At 40.2% G+C, this 19,255-nt stretch overlaps 1 protein-coding gene across 1 annotated transcript; it reads right to left on the minus strand.

The window, feature by feature from the left end:
• Nucleotides 1–329: 329 nt before the first annotated feature.
• Nucleotides 330–16,435, minus strand: ALDH7A1 (aldehyde dehydrogenase 7 family member A1). Its single transcript, XM_085041903.1, has 18 exons — nucleotides 16,226–16,435; nucleotides 16,072–16,125; nucleotides 15,090–15,155; nucleotides 13,349–13,429; nucleotides 10,851–10,974; nucleotides 10,109–10,241; nucleotides 9,525–9,569; nucleotides 9,137–9,214; nucleotides 8,176–8,273; nucleotides 6,929–6,970; nucleotides 5,231–5,325; nucleotides 4,294–4,378; nucleotides 3,897–4,003; nucleotides 3,023–3,139; nucleotides 2,509–2,606; nucleotides 2,270–2,343; nucleotides 1,436–1,511; nucleotides 330–832 (listed from the first exon to the last, which is right to left on the minus strand). The coding sequence occupies exons 1-18, from the start codon at nucleotides 16,403–16,405 to the stop codon at nucleotides 778–780; spliced, it is 1,608 nt and encodes a 535-aa protein (XP_084898029.1). The 5' UTR covers nucleotides 16,406–16,435; the 3' UTR covers nucleotides 330–777.
• Between the last annotated feature and the right edge of the window lie 2,820 nt (nucleotides 16,436–19,255).

The raw sequence follows: 19,255 nt of genomic DNA on the forward strand, positions 1-19,255 counted from the left end.
AAGTAAACAATATGCCTTTCCCTGGCAAATTTTCTCTGGAAAAATATTTCCTCTGAGTGCATCTCCAGTTTTTCAGCCAGTTTGGTTGTAGGGTGTCACAAGAGCTGTGACTACCTGAATTGGCTGTAACCCCTGCAAGTGTTGAAAAGAGATTCCAGGAGACTACAGTGGACCTGTATCTCCCAACATGCGTGAGAAGCAGAAAAACTACAGCAGTCTTTTTAGCCCAAAGATTCTTCTCCAGACTAGCAGCTCAGTGTGTGAAAATGGACAGTCAGCTGAATGCTCTTGCTCAAAAACAGTGAATAAAACAAATGAGAAGCCCAAGGTATCTCACAAAATGTAACTTTATTTATGTATTGAAAAATAGGCCTGTACTGCAGACCAAATATCCCCCACAGCAGCAGTTACCTGCAGGAAACTTGGCACACAGTTTGAAAGACAGACCTCATAGCTGGAAATATCAGCAAAAGGTGGGGAGGGGGTAGAGGCAGTGCTGGTACTGAAATATAGTGTTAAGGCAACAAATATAGGTTATCCAGGCTACCTGAATCCAAGATTGTTAGTTTTAGTCACCCTCCCTTCTTCCCAAAGACCACATACTTCTCATTTGAAGACTACATTAGTAAATTCATACACAGAAAGTGAAGCAATTTAAGAATAGCTGATTTTCTGACAGAATTGGTTCAGATAATTAATTATTATCCCCATGATGCTTAGGAGCTGCTTGATTCTGAAATGCTAGGACGGTTCATAGCACAGCCATTCCTAAGGTTGTTACTGAAACTTGATTCCTTGAGCCAAAGGCAAATCTTTGCTGTAGTTGATTGTACTGAAAGAGAAACAAGAATAGTGAACAGACTTAATCACTGAGACAGATTATGCAGTCCACTTCCTATGTACAAAGCTTCTGACTCCTGTCACATCTAAACAAAAGATTTCATTAAGCAGTTTGCCTTTTTAAACTTATGAACTAACATTACTCCAGTTTTCAATACAGTAACCATGTACAGGGAAAGACCACATTTTCCATTATCTCTTGCTTTATGGAGAATCTTATTACTCTTTATCTATTTAATCTCTTACTAGGAGAACATCCAGTGGCTATAGTGGTGCCCTCATGATCCCCTCACTGTGGTTGCAATTTAGCTTATTTCCTTATTACAAGTTTCAGTAAATTTTCAGTTGAGTATAAAATGAAGCAAGGCGGGGTGAGGAAACCAAAACCACCCTATTTTTTTCCTTTGGAAAGTTAAAAATATGTCTTTATAAAACCCTTCAAATCATCTTCTACTCTGAACGTGAAGAAAAGGCAATTACACTTACAGATTACTATCTCACATTCAGTAAAGATAGTGGCCTTGTAGTTAAGGATTTCTGTATTTTGGACTTTTGGAAGTTCATCCATAATTTACATTTATTTGGTCTGTCTTACCAAGTAGACCGTCTCATATAAAGTTTCCATGAATCACTTCCAGATTCTCTTCCCCCACCAGTGTGCTTTTCACCACCTGTAGCAAAAATGTTATAAATTAAAACCTATTTTTGGACATGGAAATCTGGAATAATTCCAGGAAGTAAGACATTTTATAAAAATATGTGGGAAAACCTATTCCTTTGCCCTTGTCCTATCTGAACTAAACTACCACCCCACACAACACACAGAGCTAGCTCTCTCTCCCCATGCTTGATGCATAATACATCTGCCTGGAATGTGAAGTCTCATCATGCTGGCACTAGAGGACCTTGTTTTGAAAACATTTTGTCTTAACATGAGACAAGACTACAAGAATGTGCTGTTTCTCATATTGTTTAAATGGTAAGGTGAGTATTCCTTCTTCCACCCCTTCACTGCATCAAGTATATACAAAATAGAGAAATAAAGGCAAAAATGTTTATTTAAAGACTTTCTCACAAAAATACTACAGGCCATATATATTACCTAAACCTGCAAACATACACAAAATTGCTCAAGATTGTTTTAATTAAAACTGTTTTAAACTGTTTTCCACCCGGCCATATCTTTAAACATATATCTCTGAGTTATATTCCTTTGATGGAGGGGAGAAGGAAATAACACATGACAATTTTAAAAACCAAATACAGGCATTTTTAAAGGTTTAAATCTAACTACCTCGAGTCAATATCTGTTTTCTGTTAAAGCAGTATGATTCAAAGTTGACTTCATTGATTTTTTCCCATTTAGTCATTTAAATGGACTGATTAAAACCTTGATGAAGGAGACCTAAAAAAAGCACAAGTACCATACCGAAAGCACCTCCAATCTCAGCTCCGCTGGTTGGGATGTTAACGTTCACAATGCCACAGTCAGATCCCTTTGGCCTACAAACAAAGATGAGACACAACTCCTCCTTAGGATCAGGAAAGGCTCCCTCCCTAAAAGGAGGACTATAAAATGCTCAACTAACATAATGCATACGTTTACAAAAGACATGAAACACTGTGACCTTATGCCTCAGGAAAGTACAAAAGTAATTTAAATCATACCCAAGCCAGCGGAAAATCCTTCCCAAATCCTTGGTAAAGATACTGCTGGAAAGACCTTGTTTTACTTCATTATTCCAGGCAAAAACCTCTTCTTCCTCCTAGAAGGAGCATGTGTCAATGGTTAAGCCATGACTATCCAAAGCAAAGCAGTTACAAAGCACTGTGAGAAAAAACCTAACATACCACAGCTGTAATGCAAATGTACAGAATGGCACTGGGCAAACACACACATACCATGTCAGCAAAACCTCCCCACTGCACAAAATGCACTGCTTTTGAACACATATCAAGAATGAACTCTAACAATAGAAATCTCTTCCTGCACAGATTCTCATCTTAACTCCATTGCTCTTCACATAAATGCAGCTATGCAGTGAGGTAAGCAGTGCAGAATAAGAGCTACCACTTCTTGAAGTGCTGGGACAGCTGCTTGGATATGACATACATCTGAGATCTCTTTCGTGACTCTGCTGTTACCATTCTTGACACCTGACTAATTCCCCAGTTATTTTACCTTAAATTTCAGCACATACAATATGGGGGCAAACGTCTCAGTGTGGACAATGGGCGCATTATGGGGAAGGCCAGTCACAATGGTTGGTTCAACATAGTTTCCAGGGCGATTTATAACCTTCAAAATACATAAAAAATAAATTAATAAGTTCCAGTCAGCATCCAGTTTAGTACTGGTGTAGGAGAGGAATCCTTCATGGTCTGACAGTTGTGCCCAGCAATCAGAAACAGAAGGCCAGGTAATCTGAGTAACTTAAAATTTTACTTATTTAAGGATTTAAAATATAGCAGCATAATTTATGTCCACTAAAGATATAATCAAATTTTAAAGTATAGCAGCTGAAACTTCCCTTCTCCTACTTGTAAGCTGATTAGAATTTTAAATGTCTTATTTTATTCTTTTAAAACAAAGAAAAAAGAAGTTGCCAATGAAAGAAGTTCCAGAACAATAGGTCAGTGAGAACTAAACATCCTGTATGATGAGGACATACAAGTGGTTGTCTTGAAACACCAGTATTTCCTCAAGTTTGATATTGTGAGGGATACAACTGTAATCTTCCTTTGTTATATGTTTGACATTCACCACCAAATAAAAACACTGCTGTTTTTATTTCCACCATCACCTGTAACTGGAGGGTGGTGTAAGAAAGAGCCAAAAGCTCTTAATCATTCCTTGGAGGAGAAAGTAGCTTCCAAGCAGAATTGCCTCTACCCTGAAGACAGGATTCTAATTCAAACATTGTCCACATGATTAAACTAACATCCTGTAGTGGTTGACAGGACAAACTGAGGTACAATCTTGGCCTAAGCCAACATGTTACTGTATTTTTTTTCTAGAGCACAAAATGTAGCAGGGAAAATAAAAGTTAAGTCACCTTTCCACCACAGACCACGGAGCCACCCTGTTGTTTTGCTTGTTCTACAGCATCAAGGAACATTTTCACTGCTTCTTTGGTATGAAGAGGCCCATACAGAGTGTCAGCTAAAACCAAAAGATTCAGAGGAATACTTTCAGTAAAACTGTATATGTTAGCAAATATTCTTACCACTACATCATGGAACTAACTGTTTAATCTATCCAGGATGAGCAGTATTAGGCAGATTCTTCATCTTCCTTTCAGAGTTTGTACTCTAAATGAAACAAGCTATTTCCATTCCATGGTAAATCGCTAAAATTAGATAGTTTGGATCTATAATCCCTTCAGAATTTAAGCAGAAAGAAACCAACAGCAACTTGTCTCCTAAACCCATGAGTAGGAAATAGCTACTTACAATCCCATGGGTCACCAATGCGGACCTGGGCATAGGCCTTGGCAAGCTTTGCCACCACCTCATCATGGATGCTTTCATGGAGAAACTAAAATGAGATAAGAAAGCTGTAAGACAGCTGTGTAAGCCTATGTAACTATCCCTGATGTACTACTGCACTATGAATGGGACTGAATGAGGAATGGAAATAGTGTAGCTTATATTTAGCAAATCCCAAAGTTAAAAACAGAGGCCAAGCCCTCCAAACAGCAGCAACACCAGAAAATGAACATGTAAAATCTTTACCATGAAGATTTAAAACAAGCCAAGAAAAAAAAAATCTGTTTTAATTTTACCCCATCTCAGATCAGTGTTATTGATGTGTTCTGTAAACATTTCAGTTTAGCATTCTAGAATAAACACTCAAGTAATTTTATTGCTGCAATTTGAGGAATCATTGCCCTTCCAATACACTCAAATCAATTAACATGGCTAACGTACCCAATCAACCCAACTCTAAAAAGACTATACAGACATTGGCTGACATTAATACACCTTTAAACTTCTTGAAGATGATTGGATAAGAATTAATAACAAAGTAAGCAACACACACGCCATTGCTTTGCTGAAATATAAACACTGCACCAAAATTTGTAGCGGTCATAAGTAAAGCTCTGGCAATGAAAACAGAGAGAAATACCGAAGTATGCCAAATATTATTTTCCTGGCTTTTAGCACATTTAGAAACACATACAAAGAAACTGTTCAGAGCTAGAATTACAGTGGAATTAAACTGTTTTCTTATTTTCCCACCATACTTATTTTTGACAAAATTAAAATGTGTTTCAAATATTATTTGTTGCTCTTCACAATATTAGAAGTTGTTAGGCATTTTTGGAGCTAATGTGGAAGTAAGTCAAAATTCAGAGCTACCCAAACCAGACAACATACATTTACTCACCAGCCTTCTAGCAGTTGTGCACCTCTGACCTGCTGTTCCCACAGCAGCAAACAGAGCAGATGGGATGACTAGGTTCAGATCTGCATCTTCAAACACTTTAAAAAAATTAAAACATGAGCATGTTACTGAAGTAAACAGGCAGCTCACAATTAAGATGCTAAAACAATACTCAACCTGCCAAACTGACAGGCTGGTCAAGAACCATTAGGAACAGTTGCACTAGCACAGCACAGTAAGATACAAAGAAACACTTTGAAACTCCTATTAATTCCTTGAAGTTCTAATTAGAAGCATGGAATTGGACACAAATGTAGGTCTGAACTACTGAAGAGAGCCTCTTGCAATAAAGTTTGCAAAGAATTTCAGCTTCCCTTTAATTCAAGAAATGACAAGCAATTTCTTGCTATTTCTCCACCTTGTCCATCTCTCCCTGAGAAATCTATCAGTATGAAGTAGCAATCATAAAGTGTATCCAGGTGGCCTTCCAAAAAGCATAGCTAAAACACACAGGTATACAGTAATATAAAATACACAATCAGCTGAACAAATTCATCTGGCTAGAAGGCATTGAGCTGTTTTAAAAAGTTCAAAGGATCCCCAAAATACCACTCAGCTTAACTAGTCCCACAAAAGTCTCTCAAGCATCCAAAACTATCCTTAAGTTTGGGACAAAGTCCAAATAAACAATTATCATGTGATCATTCAAAGTCAATTCCAGAAAGAGTGGGACTTTTGACATGAAAAAAAGAAACAATTTTCAAAGTATAAAACAAGTTTATGCCACTGGCTACAAAGCAGCACAGGGAAAAAGAAAGACCTATTCAATTGTGATTTTCAAAAGAGTAGACGAGATTCATGTAAATAAGCACATTTGTCCAGAATATGAGAAAGCTGAAACAAAAAGCAACAGCACAACAGGACATCAATTTAGGTATCTATTGAGCTTATACATTCTTTCTGCCATGTTGCTCAGCTTTATAGTATTTATGTTGTTTATCTAGGAACTCAATCATACCCTAAGCTACTTAAACCTGAAAAACTACTGAAATAAATACCTGCATGCTTTTCTTTTCAGTATCGTAAGTATCTTAGACTTTTTGCATATGTACTTATACTCTAAAATGCTGAAAGTGTAGTGTTCATGCATACAAAAGTGCAGAAAGGCATTGGAACAGGCTGCCCAGGGAAATGGTGGAGTCACCATCCCTGGAAATGTACAGAACAAATGCAGATGTGGCACTTGGGGACATAGTTTAGTGGTGAATATGATGGTGGCTGGGTTAAGAGCTGGAGTCAATCTTAGAGGTCTTTTCCAACCCTAATGATTCCACAACTAGAACTCTCCTAAAATCAAACTTACTTAACTCATCAACTCATTTATCAAACTGACTGTCCACAACCCATTATTGAAGTATACTGCTTCTCTTATTCTGTTCTACTCTTCAATACTGATTGAAGACTTTTTATCTTACAACAATAGCTCTCACTTTTTATCTTAAAATAATAGCCCCTCCACAATACCAAAGACAGAAACCCCCCCCCCCAACATTCTATTATTCTACATGTACTATATGTACAGTGTGGAAGGAAAAAACAAACAAACAAAAGATACAGAAAAAAGGGACAATTTGCTATAAAAATTTGCATACTAACTTCCAAATATCATCTACAGGATTAAATTTCTACAGTGTATATTACCAATAATGGCATTGTTTCCTCCCAATTCCAGCAGGCTTCGACCTAATAAAAAACACAAAATAAGTTATGCCATACACACATGTATTCACTGCACCTCAGTCAGTGAGGTCACCTCTAACTAGAGCTAAGCTTCATTAAACATATTCTACTGGATAAACAAAAGGTTTTAGACATCACAATCAACTAATCACTCTAGCCAAAGCAGAAAATTACACCGAATGCTACATCTATCACATGTTGTGAAGATACCTGCACAGCCGTTATGGCACAAAGAAGCTTAAAAATATAGGCAAAAAATAGCACTGGAAAGAAAAAGATGATAACAGGAAAAAGTTGCATAAATAGATAGTATTACATAGATAAAGAATAAGGTCCTGCAAAAATAAAAATGCATACAAAATTTAACTAGTTCATTTCTTTCTCTGGCAACTGTTTATCTAAAATCCGAAAGAAAGAATCCCAACCTACATGTGAGTGAATATTTGCTATGTGTTCTGATTTTGGGGGGTGGCTTGCACTTGTATGAACTTCAAATATATAATAAAAATATATAATATATATTTTATATATATTTTATATTATATATTATATATTATATATTTTATATATATAATATATAATCTATATTATATATTTTATTATATATATTTTATATATATAATATATTTATATTATATATTTTATAATAAAACATATATTTTATATATACATGAACTTCAAATATATAATAAAAAAAACCGTGTCCACAAGGCATTCTTTTTAAGAAGTCAGAACACAGCAGCTGAGATGGACTCTTGCCTGTACACTTTTAAATATTTGCAACAAACGCAGCACCTCAAAAATCATCACTTTTCTGCTATATTTATAAGGAGTAAAAGGTGAGGGGGAATGAATTCATGTATTCTACCCACATTACCCTGTTTGTTCACTCTGACAATCTCCATACAATTAAACATTCATGGACACCACCACATATTTCCCCAGATTAATTGCAGGACTATGGATTTGTGAATAAGCTAGAAAAAATAGCTGATTTGTAACAGAACTAACTAAAAAATGCTGTATCTATCTACAAGCAGTTTCAAACTTCCATTTGCCCAAGCCAAAAAGGAAAAAACAAACAAACAAAAAAGAAAAAAAACAAAAACAGGTAACACTGCTGAAACAAACCGTTATTTTAAAATCCTATGGGGCACCACTGCCTTCACCAAACACGGGAAGAAACAGAGAAGAAGCCGCACACTCACCAAATCTCTCCTGAACCATAAGTGCTACTTGCTTGCCCACTTTCGTGCTGCCAGTGAAGGACAAGAGGTCCATCCTCTCATCTTTCGCCATTGCTGTCCTGCACAACGGGACACAGAGCACTGTGCTCAACAGACATGCAGATAGAAAAGCAGCTTGCACCTTCCACACACACCAACTTCAGCCTGGGAGATCTTAAAAGCCAGAGTCACTCTTTGAAACATCAGGTGACTGAGCTAAAGGCAGGAAAGCTTCTTCTTAGCCAAAAAAGAGGAACAAAGCTGTTTCCCTCCATCTTTTCAGGCCTAAAAAGCATCTTCTGTAGTAATACTGAAATTCAGTCTAAAGTATGTTGTGATATTAGCTCCAATTGTTACGATCCACAAGAAAATACGCACATCAACCACTTTTCTTAAGGCCTGCCATATGTTTTGCCTTCCCTTAAAATCCTCAAAAGATATATTTGAATATACATTTGTACTGAGAATTTCCATATTGTAAAAATCAAACAAAATTATTTGGCTTCTACAGCTTCCTAGCACATGTATAGATCTATAAGCAAGTGCAGAGTCCTGTATGAGCATGGAAAAGGGGAATCATTCTCCCTCACAACTAATCTAAAAGGTTAATGCACTATACATTGAAAACTGTTACGAACGTGGTAAGGGGAATTTAATATTAGCTGTGTTCTTTGGGTGTAAGTCTATGCAGAAGTAGAATATAAACTTAGTCATGTCTCTGCATTAAATATCTGGTAAGTTGTTAGCAGCTGATCTCATAACAGCAATTAGACATACATATCATATTTAGTGCAGGGCCAGAGTTTAGGACCAGATGACAAAAAACATGGCAACATGCATGTATTAGGAACTCCTAGGGAACAGAACAACTTTATGAGAAACACCTCTAAGAATACTCTTTACCTTCTACAAAGGTTCACAAAACACAGGAAGTATTACCTACCCAATGTCTGCTCCACCACAAACCAGAGAACAGATTGCTCCAGGCAACTTGTTATCCTCCAAGACTTTGGCAATTATCCTGGAATCAAAGATGTAAAAATGTTAGAGATTTCTAACAGGTGCAAATACGGAATGAGCCATTAGAAATGTCTGGGGGTTTCGGGGTTGTAGTGGTTTGGGCAATTGTTCTCAGGAGTTAAAATTAGATCTACAGGACTTAGTAATTACCTATTTTAAGGGGCCTACTTTTATTTAGCATTGAAATAAATGTTATTGGTAATGCAAATAAGTAATATAAAGTAAAAAGAAACAAAGTATCACTATGACATTTAATCTTCGGGTAAGTTTTCCTTTTTATTGAGACAAAGATCAAAGAAACCAGAACTCACTTTGTAACAGCAACACTAACAAGGGATGTTGTAGGAGCACCCTTCCTAAGAAGAAAAAAAAGGAATTACATTTTCTTATTCTTTCCTTACACTTTGGTTAGGCTGGTTTCCAGCTACATATTAAGACATGAACTCAAGTATTGCCTTCTGCAGCTGAGCATTGACAACTTTTACTGAAATCCACATGAACAAGGGCTAGGCCAGACATTAGAGTGAAGCAGGTAGATGAAAGCAAAGCAGGAGCTGGCAGAGGAAGTAAAGCTACTTACTTAGATTTTTAATCTTAGCTGTATCAACTCTGAATATATTAACTACCACTGCTGCAAGCATTCAACCTCGGTTCTTTATTCACAGGCCATTTGGCTAAGTCCTGGATGCATCTGTACCTTAGTACCTCAAAAAAGAAGTTACCACAAAATAAAACGCTCTGAATACAAACAGACCTAAAAATAAAGAGAATTTAAGCCTACATTAGATAGAATCAAATATCCAGAAACACCTGACACTCACTAGCAATTTCATGCCTGATATAATAGCTCTCTACTTTAAAAATACTGTTGGCAGGTTGGAGAGCTAGATCTTACCATAGGCAAGCATTTCCACAGATCATTGCAATTGCACTGTTCCACCCATAAACCGCCACGGGGAAGTTGAAGGCTGTGATGATTCCTACTAACCCAACAGGATTCCACTGCTCTATAAGGGCATGGCCAGGTCCTGAAAGCAACCACAGCATAATCATTTTCAGCCATTTGATGTTTGGGGTTCTTTAAAAAAGGGAAAACATCTAAGCAAGAAGCCCAGCATCACTCTTAAGTCCACCACAGCATTAGCTTGTAAAGAGCTGTGTTATATGTTCTCTGCAGTTTACCTGGATCAAGGTTAGCTACATTGTGCAAAAAGCTATTGACCTGACAAAATAAAGTTTTATTAGTTTATCTATTCAGTTAACATAATGATGCCTGTGTGCTAATCAGTATCTGTCAGTCTCTTTCTAACTTCTGAACTTTTTACATACTTTCCTCTACTACCTTTCATCAATAAATAGATCAAACAGAACCTAATGCTTCAAAGAACAGAGAAAATGGATGGACTGACCTGCTTATCTCTCACTTCATTAGATACTTCACTGGCACTACTGTCCATCACATCTATTCCTAAATTCCTAAATCTCCCTACATAACATACAGAACAGAGACCTTGCTGCACAAGACCATATATTTACACTACACCGCCATATCTCCATTTCTTGAAACAAACAAACAAACAAACAAACAAACAAAAAAAAAACACAAAGAAAACCAAAAAAATGACACACACACTTACTTTCTGAAGGCAAAATAGGTCCACCAATCATCCGGGACAAACCAACAGCGTAGTCACAGACATCAACATACTCCTGCACTTCCCCAACACCCTCAACAAAAATCTTTCCCATTTCCAAAGAGACCTGAAAAAATTAAGGTAGGACAATTAAAAAAAAATTCCCTTGGATCCCAAATACATTTTGTCTCCCACTAATACACTTGGTAAAGTGTATCTACTCACCAAGTCAAATATTAACACACATTTTTTCATTAGAAGAGATTCACCTCTTTCTCAGTTATTCCCAACTTAAAGAAACAACACAATAGACAACTGGACAAGAGTCACATCTTAGTACCACAGGAAGAAATTAGAAAAGGAAATTAATGAATAGAAAAAGATTAAAACAAAACTACTGAAAAGAGTGTCCAACACTAATGAGGTTCACATGTGTAGATCAACAAAACCTTGGATTTTCATGAGCAGGCTTGCTGATGTACTAATTGTAATTGTACTAATTGTACTAACTGAATTAATTGTAATGTGCCTACATTGTGGGCCAGGCAAGGAACAAGTTGGAAATGAGGGATTACTCTGCTCCAGCAAAAGAGATCAGCCACTTACATTTTTCATAAGCAAACTACTCATTTTACAACACCTCAAAGTGAATTTGAGAGATTTCATTTGCAGACACTGCTGAAAATGTGTATATATGTTTAGTATTTTAGTAACCTGGGATGTTTAGGATCAATTTTTTTCTTTTTGGCTGAAGTCAAACCATTTCCTTCTGTTAAAAACATATTAGATTTACTCAGCTGAAATAAATCAGTGAGAATAAGCTGGTATTTGAAGACATCTTCATCCAAAAGTGAGAAAATTTGAAATTTTAGGAACTCAGAAATCACCTATTTATCTCCATGCAATTTTATAGTCATGCTCTGATATCTAGGTGTGACCTTCATGCAGACATCATGTACCACTTTACACTGATATCTGCACTTTAAAAAGGCTGTTATACAAGCAATCAGGTTCAAAGGATTTCCACAGAATTTTTCTATGTGAAGGTTAACATAATAATGACTAACTGTATTTCTATGATACCTGTGGTCATCACAAGACAGAAGGAACAGCCCCTGCCTGTGATCAAAAATGGAGTGGCATCAGACATAGTTACTAACAAACACAGCAGTGGGTCTGTAAGTGCAGTAGAAATACCTGGATACTTCACCAGGATACGGCAGGGCAAGGCTGGAAATTTCCACCAGCATACGAGAAAGATTAGCTTCTATATGGTTTCTTTTTATATATACTAAGGCCAGGCAAACTCCTAAAACCTAAATACCTACTGCACTTTTTTCACCATGAAACTCATCCACAATCCTCGCAGACATATTATCCGTTTGGGAAAACTAAGAAAATGTGGCAAGAAGCTCTAAGTTTTGGTCAAGGAATATAGAACAAACTTATGTCTGTCCACACTCATCAGGGAAGCTGTACTGTTTTTGAATATAAGAGTATGTTAGCACTCTAATTCCACCACAGAAACTGTGCTGAGGAGACAACATCAAGGGAAACAGCAGAACAAAGTTTTGAAGGTTAACAATATGGGCTTGACTACACATGGAGTTATTCACTGGCAGCTGTTTCTGAACAGCAGCACAGACAGGGAAGCCCTGTAAAAAGAAAGCAGCAAGTTCCCCACTTATCTCTTTTTCTTCCCCAGCAACTAGTAAGAGTTTTAAAGGAGAGGTCCTTCAGCCTTTATGTCCTACACAGCACTGCAAGATCATCTCATTAAGACCAACTCAACATCTGAAGCCTCATAGTTCCACATGTCACTTGGCAAAATCCTGCAGATCACCAGAAAGAGCTCAAGGTTAAAAGCTCTGTATTAGAGGAAGGTCTTTTTCAAGATACTTTTAGTATTAGACAGTGCCCTATCTGACAGTTAAGAGGGAAAATAGCAGGGCAACAGCTGTACCACTCCTACCAGACAGGTCCATAATAAATTAAGTTTTCTTTCCCTACAATACATTGTCATTTCATAGAATCACAGAATAAGCTGGAGCTGGAAGAGACCCACAGGGATCATCAAGTCCAGCTCCTGGCCCTGCAGAGCACCATTCCCAAGAGTCACCCCATGTGCCCAAGAGTATCATCCAAATGCCTCTTGAGCTCTGTCAGGCTGGTGCTGTGACCACTTCCCTGGGGAGCCTGTTCAGTGCCCAACCACCCTCTGGGTGAAGAACCTTTTCTTAATATCTAACTGAACTCTACCCTGACACAGTTTCATGCCATTTCCATGCAGTGAGTTTATTTTACATTTTTCTTTCTTTTTAAAATTCAAACTTAATTAGGCAAGCTAACAGAACTAACAGCAATTATTTAACAATTATAAAGGTTCGTATTGCAGAGAAAACTGTAAGTATTACTAAAAAAAAACCAGTTTGGAAACACCCCCAGCCCTCATTCCCCACTCACCCCCAAAAAAACTTAAGCTACTTCTGAAAATACCTTACCAAGCTTCCTAGAACTTTGATTTTTTGTCTCAGGGCATCGCCAATCTGTCGCACTATTTCTCCACGTTTAGGTGCAGGGATCTAGTCAAAACAAAACAGAAAAATCTATGTGAGATTGAACATCTGTGACTTCTGCTGTTTACATACTGCTAGCTTTCTGTCCTTGTAGTAAGCAAACACTGATTGCTGTGCTTTTTCCTTTATCTTCCCAAGACACTGTTACTTGCTCATTTTTATCATGTGCATTGCCTTACACAAAACTGTTTCCTGCCTCACAGAGATTGAAAATACTGCACACATTTTGTCTGTTCAGAACTTCAGTTCCACTGAATATTGCCAGAAACATTCAGATTATTAATTCTGTTACTTCTGTTCAACTACATCACCCGCAATGCCACCAAACAACCAGCTGCACCTCAAGAAACAAGCATTTTTCATAGAAGTGCACTTACTGGTTTCTGAGCCTTTGGAGTGCACTTAATACCATACTTTCAAGCTTTCTTTCAGGATGACATTCATGTTATTAGCAGAAATTAAGACACACAGAAACCTCAATCATGAAACTATTAAGCTCATATATCAACTCTTAATAGATTTTTTTTAAAGTGGTGTCAGTATGGTAAGTAATAATCAATAGCCAGGATCAACTGGCAAGTCATATGCAACAGGATTTACAGGATTAGAACAGCAGTTCTCTGTAAAAACAAGACTACAGAGGAATATACAAACCACGTAAGCATATCTCTTACAAGCAAAATCGTTCAAGTAAGCTCATTAAAAACCACAAAATTCACAAATTAATAACGAATAGCTTTGAGAAAAAAGTCTTTAAGAAACATTTGATGTGTTGATTCTTTATCTGCTGGATTGCTTTCAGATTATTTCCAAACATGTTATGAGTCACCAACATTATACTTACAAATTGTTACAAAAGAACACATACTAACATATCCTGAGGAAGCTGAAGAAGCTGTCCTGCTTGTCCTAAACTTTGTTATTTTGAGACAAAGGCAAACTACTTTGCTGGCTAAAACATAGAATACACATTACCTTTTAAAATCCACGTTTCAGGTTCTACCAAAGAAATGGAAGGTAGCTATAAGAATCAAGACTGGCACAGCCATAAACAGCACGGGGGCTGGCTGGACATAGCTGGTACAGGTGCACTGGGAACTACAGCTTGTTAAGGAAAGATAGCTTAGAAAATTAGCTCTATTATACACAACATAGCTCTAATGCTTTTGAACAACACAGTTGTCCTGTGAGACACCAGGGCAGTGGGTGAACCAAAAAAACCACCCACATTTATAATGAGCAGTCTTCCTCATGCCATGAGAACAAGACAATCAATGCAAGTTATACATCCAAATACTCCACAGAGTTCCCTCTGAAGAAAGCAGGCAGCAGCAGGAGGTGAAACATGCACAGGGATAGTCTACTTGCTACAAGGCTTCTGCATTTCACCAAATCTATTGGAAACAGCTCACAGGCACAAGCCTTGGTAAATCTGCCAGGCTTTTCAAAACAAACATTTCCCACAAGTCAATGTCCTCATCTTTGAACCTCAATGGTATCATGCACAAACTGTCTGGGCTTGTTTCCTCAGATCACCATTGCAGATTTTTGCTTTAATGTAACACATACCATAGGAACACATTTTTACACCTCCACCTCATGGGGCAATTTAATAGCCTGTCTCTGCCAGAGATCTGCTATAAAAGAGAAGTCTCCATTAACTTACATCAGCCCAGACCTTCCATGCCTCTTTAGCCTTCTTTACTGTTTCTTCATAATCCTCCAAATTACCCTACATGAAGAAGCATGACGAAGTTAGGAAAACCAAAACGCCAAAAGAAATGCCATAAAAAAACTTCTGGATCCAACTCAAGCCATTTTCATAGAGAGTACCTGCACCACAGTATACCACTTTTACAGGATGCTTGTATCCTGACACAATTTGGTCCCAATATGTCAAATTGTTTGAAGTCACTGTCAATGAAAGGCACACGTGCTGCCTAAATAAAAAAATAAATTAAAAAAAAAAAAAACCACGAGCAGAAATTTTCATTCAGATATTAAAGGAAGCTCCATGAAGAACAGCAGTTTATATTTGTGTGTCTGTATACACACACACACATATATATGTATGTCCTACTCCATCAGCTTCACTGGGCATCAAGGGCCAATTAAGTCCTAATACACAAAAGGAGTAGGTTAATACCATAGCGCTACTCTTACACCAAAAACTTTCACAAATTTACTAGGTGAATGCCACGTAGCTCTCCTTCCTACTTCCCCCCGGGCTAGTCAGCGCTACTGAATAGCCACTCTGCCCCTATTCCGCAACAGAAGAAATGAAAAGGGAACGGAGGGGCCCTTGCTCCTCCCAGCAATGCTTGCAAAAGTGCGAGGCTAGGCGAAGGGCTGGGGAGGCAAGAAAAAAAAAAAAATTAGGCAACCAGCCTGTTTTCCTTCCCAGGAAAGCCACAGGCATCCTGCCAGCAGCAGGCCCTGGCTACGAGCAGCCCCCGCGGCCGCCCTGGATCAGCATCCTCTGGACTCCCGGCGCGGTTTGGGAGCTCGGTGCCCTCCGCCAGCCGGGCCGCGGGCAGCGGCAGCGCCCCAACCCACACCGCAGGGCGCCCGGCTCCGCTCACAGGGCCCGCAGCTCCTCCCGGCCCGTCCCGTCCCGCCGCGCCGCTGCTGCCCCCGGCCGCGCTCACCTGACGGACGCTGGCGATGGGCTCGTTGTTGGCGGGGCAGTACGTGGTCACCACCTAGAGCAGGACGGCAGCGGTGAGCGGCGGGGCCCCTTCACCGGGCGGAGGGGACGCGACCCCCGAGGCCCCGCCGCCCCCCGCCCCCGAGCCCCCGCACCTGCCCGCGGCCGCCCCAGCGCCCGTTGTACACGCCCGGGTTCTCCTCCTGCAGCCCCAGCTCCCGCAGCCACGCGTAGCGCTCCTGGCTGATCAGCAGCGTGGACATGGCGGCGGCCGGCGAAGGCCCTGCCCGCGGCAGCGGCAGCAGCGCAGCGAAAGCGCGGCGGAGCCCCAGCATGGCCGGCGGCCGCCAGCGGGGGGCGAGACGGGGCAATGGCGATCGCGCCCCGCCCGCCCGCGGCCATTGGCGGCGCCGCGCCCGCGCCCCCGCCCCGCCCCCTGCCCGGGCCCCCTGGTTCTCCCTGACCGCTGACGGGCCCTGCTGACCGGGCCCCCCTGAGCCCCGCTCCCCTGACCCCCTCTGACCGCGCCCCCCTGAGCCCCGCTCCCCTGACCCCCTCTGACCGGGCCCCTGGCCCTCCCTGACCTCTGACGGGCCCTGCTGACCGCGCCCCCCTGAGCCCCGCTCCCCTGACCCCCTCTGACCGCGCCCCTTGACCTCCCTGACCAGGCGCCCCGGACAGGGCTCCCCTGCCCCCGCTGACCGGGCCCCTCTGACGCCGCCTGACAGGGCTCCCCTGACCGGCCCCTCCTCACCGGGCCAGCTCGCCCCGCGTACACACGGCACAGCCCAGCCCAGCCGTGTCCTTTCCAAAATCCACCCCCACTCCACTTCTTTTTGAGAAGGGATGACTGAGATGGGACCTCGTCAATGAGGTCTACAAGTGTGTGCAGGGAAGGTCCAAGATCCAGGCTCTGCTCAGTGGTGCCAAGGAGTAGGAGAAGGGGCAACAGGCAGAAACTGATGCCTGAGAAGTTCTACCTGAACATATGGAGGAATTTACAGTATAGGTGACTAAACACTGGAACAGATTGCCCAGAGAGACTGTGGAGTCTCCCTCACTGGAGATACTGAACGACCATCTGGACACAAATCTGTGCCAAGTGCCCTGAGATGACCCTGCTTGAGCAGTCAGGTTGGACCAAATGACCCACTGTGGTCCCTTCCAACCCCATCCATTCTGTGATTCTGTGTGATTCCACATGCCCTTCAGGAGCTGCAGGGGCAGAGGAGTCCCCAGGTCAGATGCTTCTAATTGCTGCAGAAAATAAGAGCACAGGGGCATCAAAACAAGGGAACAAACCTGTAGCTATTCTTATGCAACAATAGTAATATGTTGGAATACGCACATCTCTGTCCATTCTGTAGTACCATGCTTGAATCACTTAAAACTCTCAGTGTCTTTGGCTTCTAAGCTAGCTCCTTTATCTGCACTCCAATGTTTGTGACATTACAACCCTTTTCTAACACACTTACTTGATATGGACTCTCCTTGAAAAATTGGAAGTGATTTCTATCCTATATTTTTACTGTAATTGCACTTCAGTGGCTTTGGAAATTCAGATGACTCACTGTAATCATGAAATATTGATTGTTTTTAGGAATTCAGTATCTTCTGAATGACCACACCATGAGGAATAAACCCTGACAATAAAATCTAGATGTCTTAGCCCATCCTCATTGGATACAAGAGAAATGCCACTGCTCTCAAGAATGTAATGATTTTCTTTTTGGTTTTCCCCAGCTACTCACTTTTCCTTCATGTGAATTGCATTAACTATAAATAATAATTTGCTCTTTAAGAAATGGTTGTTCAAGTAATTGTGTCAAATGAAAAATATTTTTGGATGATGTAAACAGATTAGCAGTAAGAAATAATCTTGGCAAGGTTCAAGAGCTGGCTTTGCCTCTGGGCAAGATCAAAGTGTCTCTTGTACTTGGGAACTGGATTTGGTTACTATAAAACTTGTATCAAAAAAGCAGCAATGTTTTCTTTCTGCAGACTTTCCCCTTTTTTGGCCTTATATATCTTTACATGATCAAACAGGTGTTTCACAACCACATAGCTGCAACCCATGCACTGTGTTCTAGAAAAAAGGGGGACTCTCAAATGTTTAGGGCAGTAGTTGAGGCATGGGCAACTCAGTTTCTGTTCTGCAGTCTCTTCTCATCACCATAAGCAGGCAGTTACTCTAGCAACAAGTGCACACAGCTATTGGTACAGCAGCTACTGGTTGAGCCACAAAGAAAATCTGAAACCCTGGCACTGGGCCTGACTTGGCTCTGTACATATTTTTTGCTCCAGACTGTCCAAGCAGATGAAAATATCACTGTCATAAGTGGTGCTGAAGTCCTTTGTGGAGGGACACAGGGCTGGCTTGTAGCAAGTAGCCAGTGATCAGATACGCAGGATTAACCATGCAAGTGGCATTAATATTAACCATCCACTGCAGTGAAGATGAGCTTAGACCTACATTCAGCCTTAGTGTGGAGCCCAAGCTTTTTATTCTTCCTGCTGTGTCCAGGTACACATCTAAATCTAGGTATGTCTTCGGAAGCTGCAAGCGCAACAGGAGTGTGAATTCAGGCCAGTGTCTGAAATACAGCACAGAAGCAATCTGTGCTTCTGTCCCACAACTGAAGAGCAAGGCTAATCACAGGAGAGTTTGCAGGATAGAAAAACATTGTGCAAGAGCCAGATACCTAGGAGTGAGAGTGGAAGGGGAAGCCCCATATCACACTACAGTATGGGAGTGTTTTTCTATTTGTTCCACATTGGCATCCTGAGCATGATATTTTTAATCTTTATTTATTAGTCAGACTTTTAGAGAGAATTAATCTGTCTGTGGTAAACTTACTTTACTGTTGGATCATGCTAACATGACAATTTGCATTCTCCTTGACTTAGGTGGGTTGTATCCACCACTGAGAGAACATATTGAAATTTGTGATATTTAAAACTGGTCACGGAACGTAGTTCTGCCATAAGGCTATAATTAAGGTTGCTAAAATGCTCACTTCTAATAAAGCTTTTAAATCAATATTAAAAGATTAATTTCAGTGATGCTTGTGAAAGTCAGTAAAAATATGTCCATCAAAGCTTCCTTCCTTCCAGATCTGAATCAGCTGAGCATTGTCACAGAAGCTCTTGGCTCCAGCTTAGGGAAAGAAACATGGTTGTCAAAG

Source organism: Lichenostomus cassidix, chromosome Z, assembly GCF_008360975.1.
Source record: "Lichenostomus cassidix isolate B80296 chromosome Z, HeHo_3.0, whole genome shotgun sequence".
Taxonomy (NCBI): Eukaryota; Metazoa; Chordata; class Aves; order Passeriformes; family Meliphagidae; genus Lichenostomus; species Lichenostomus cassidix.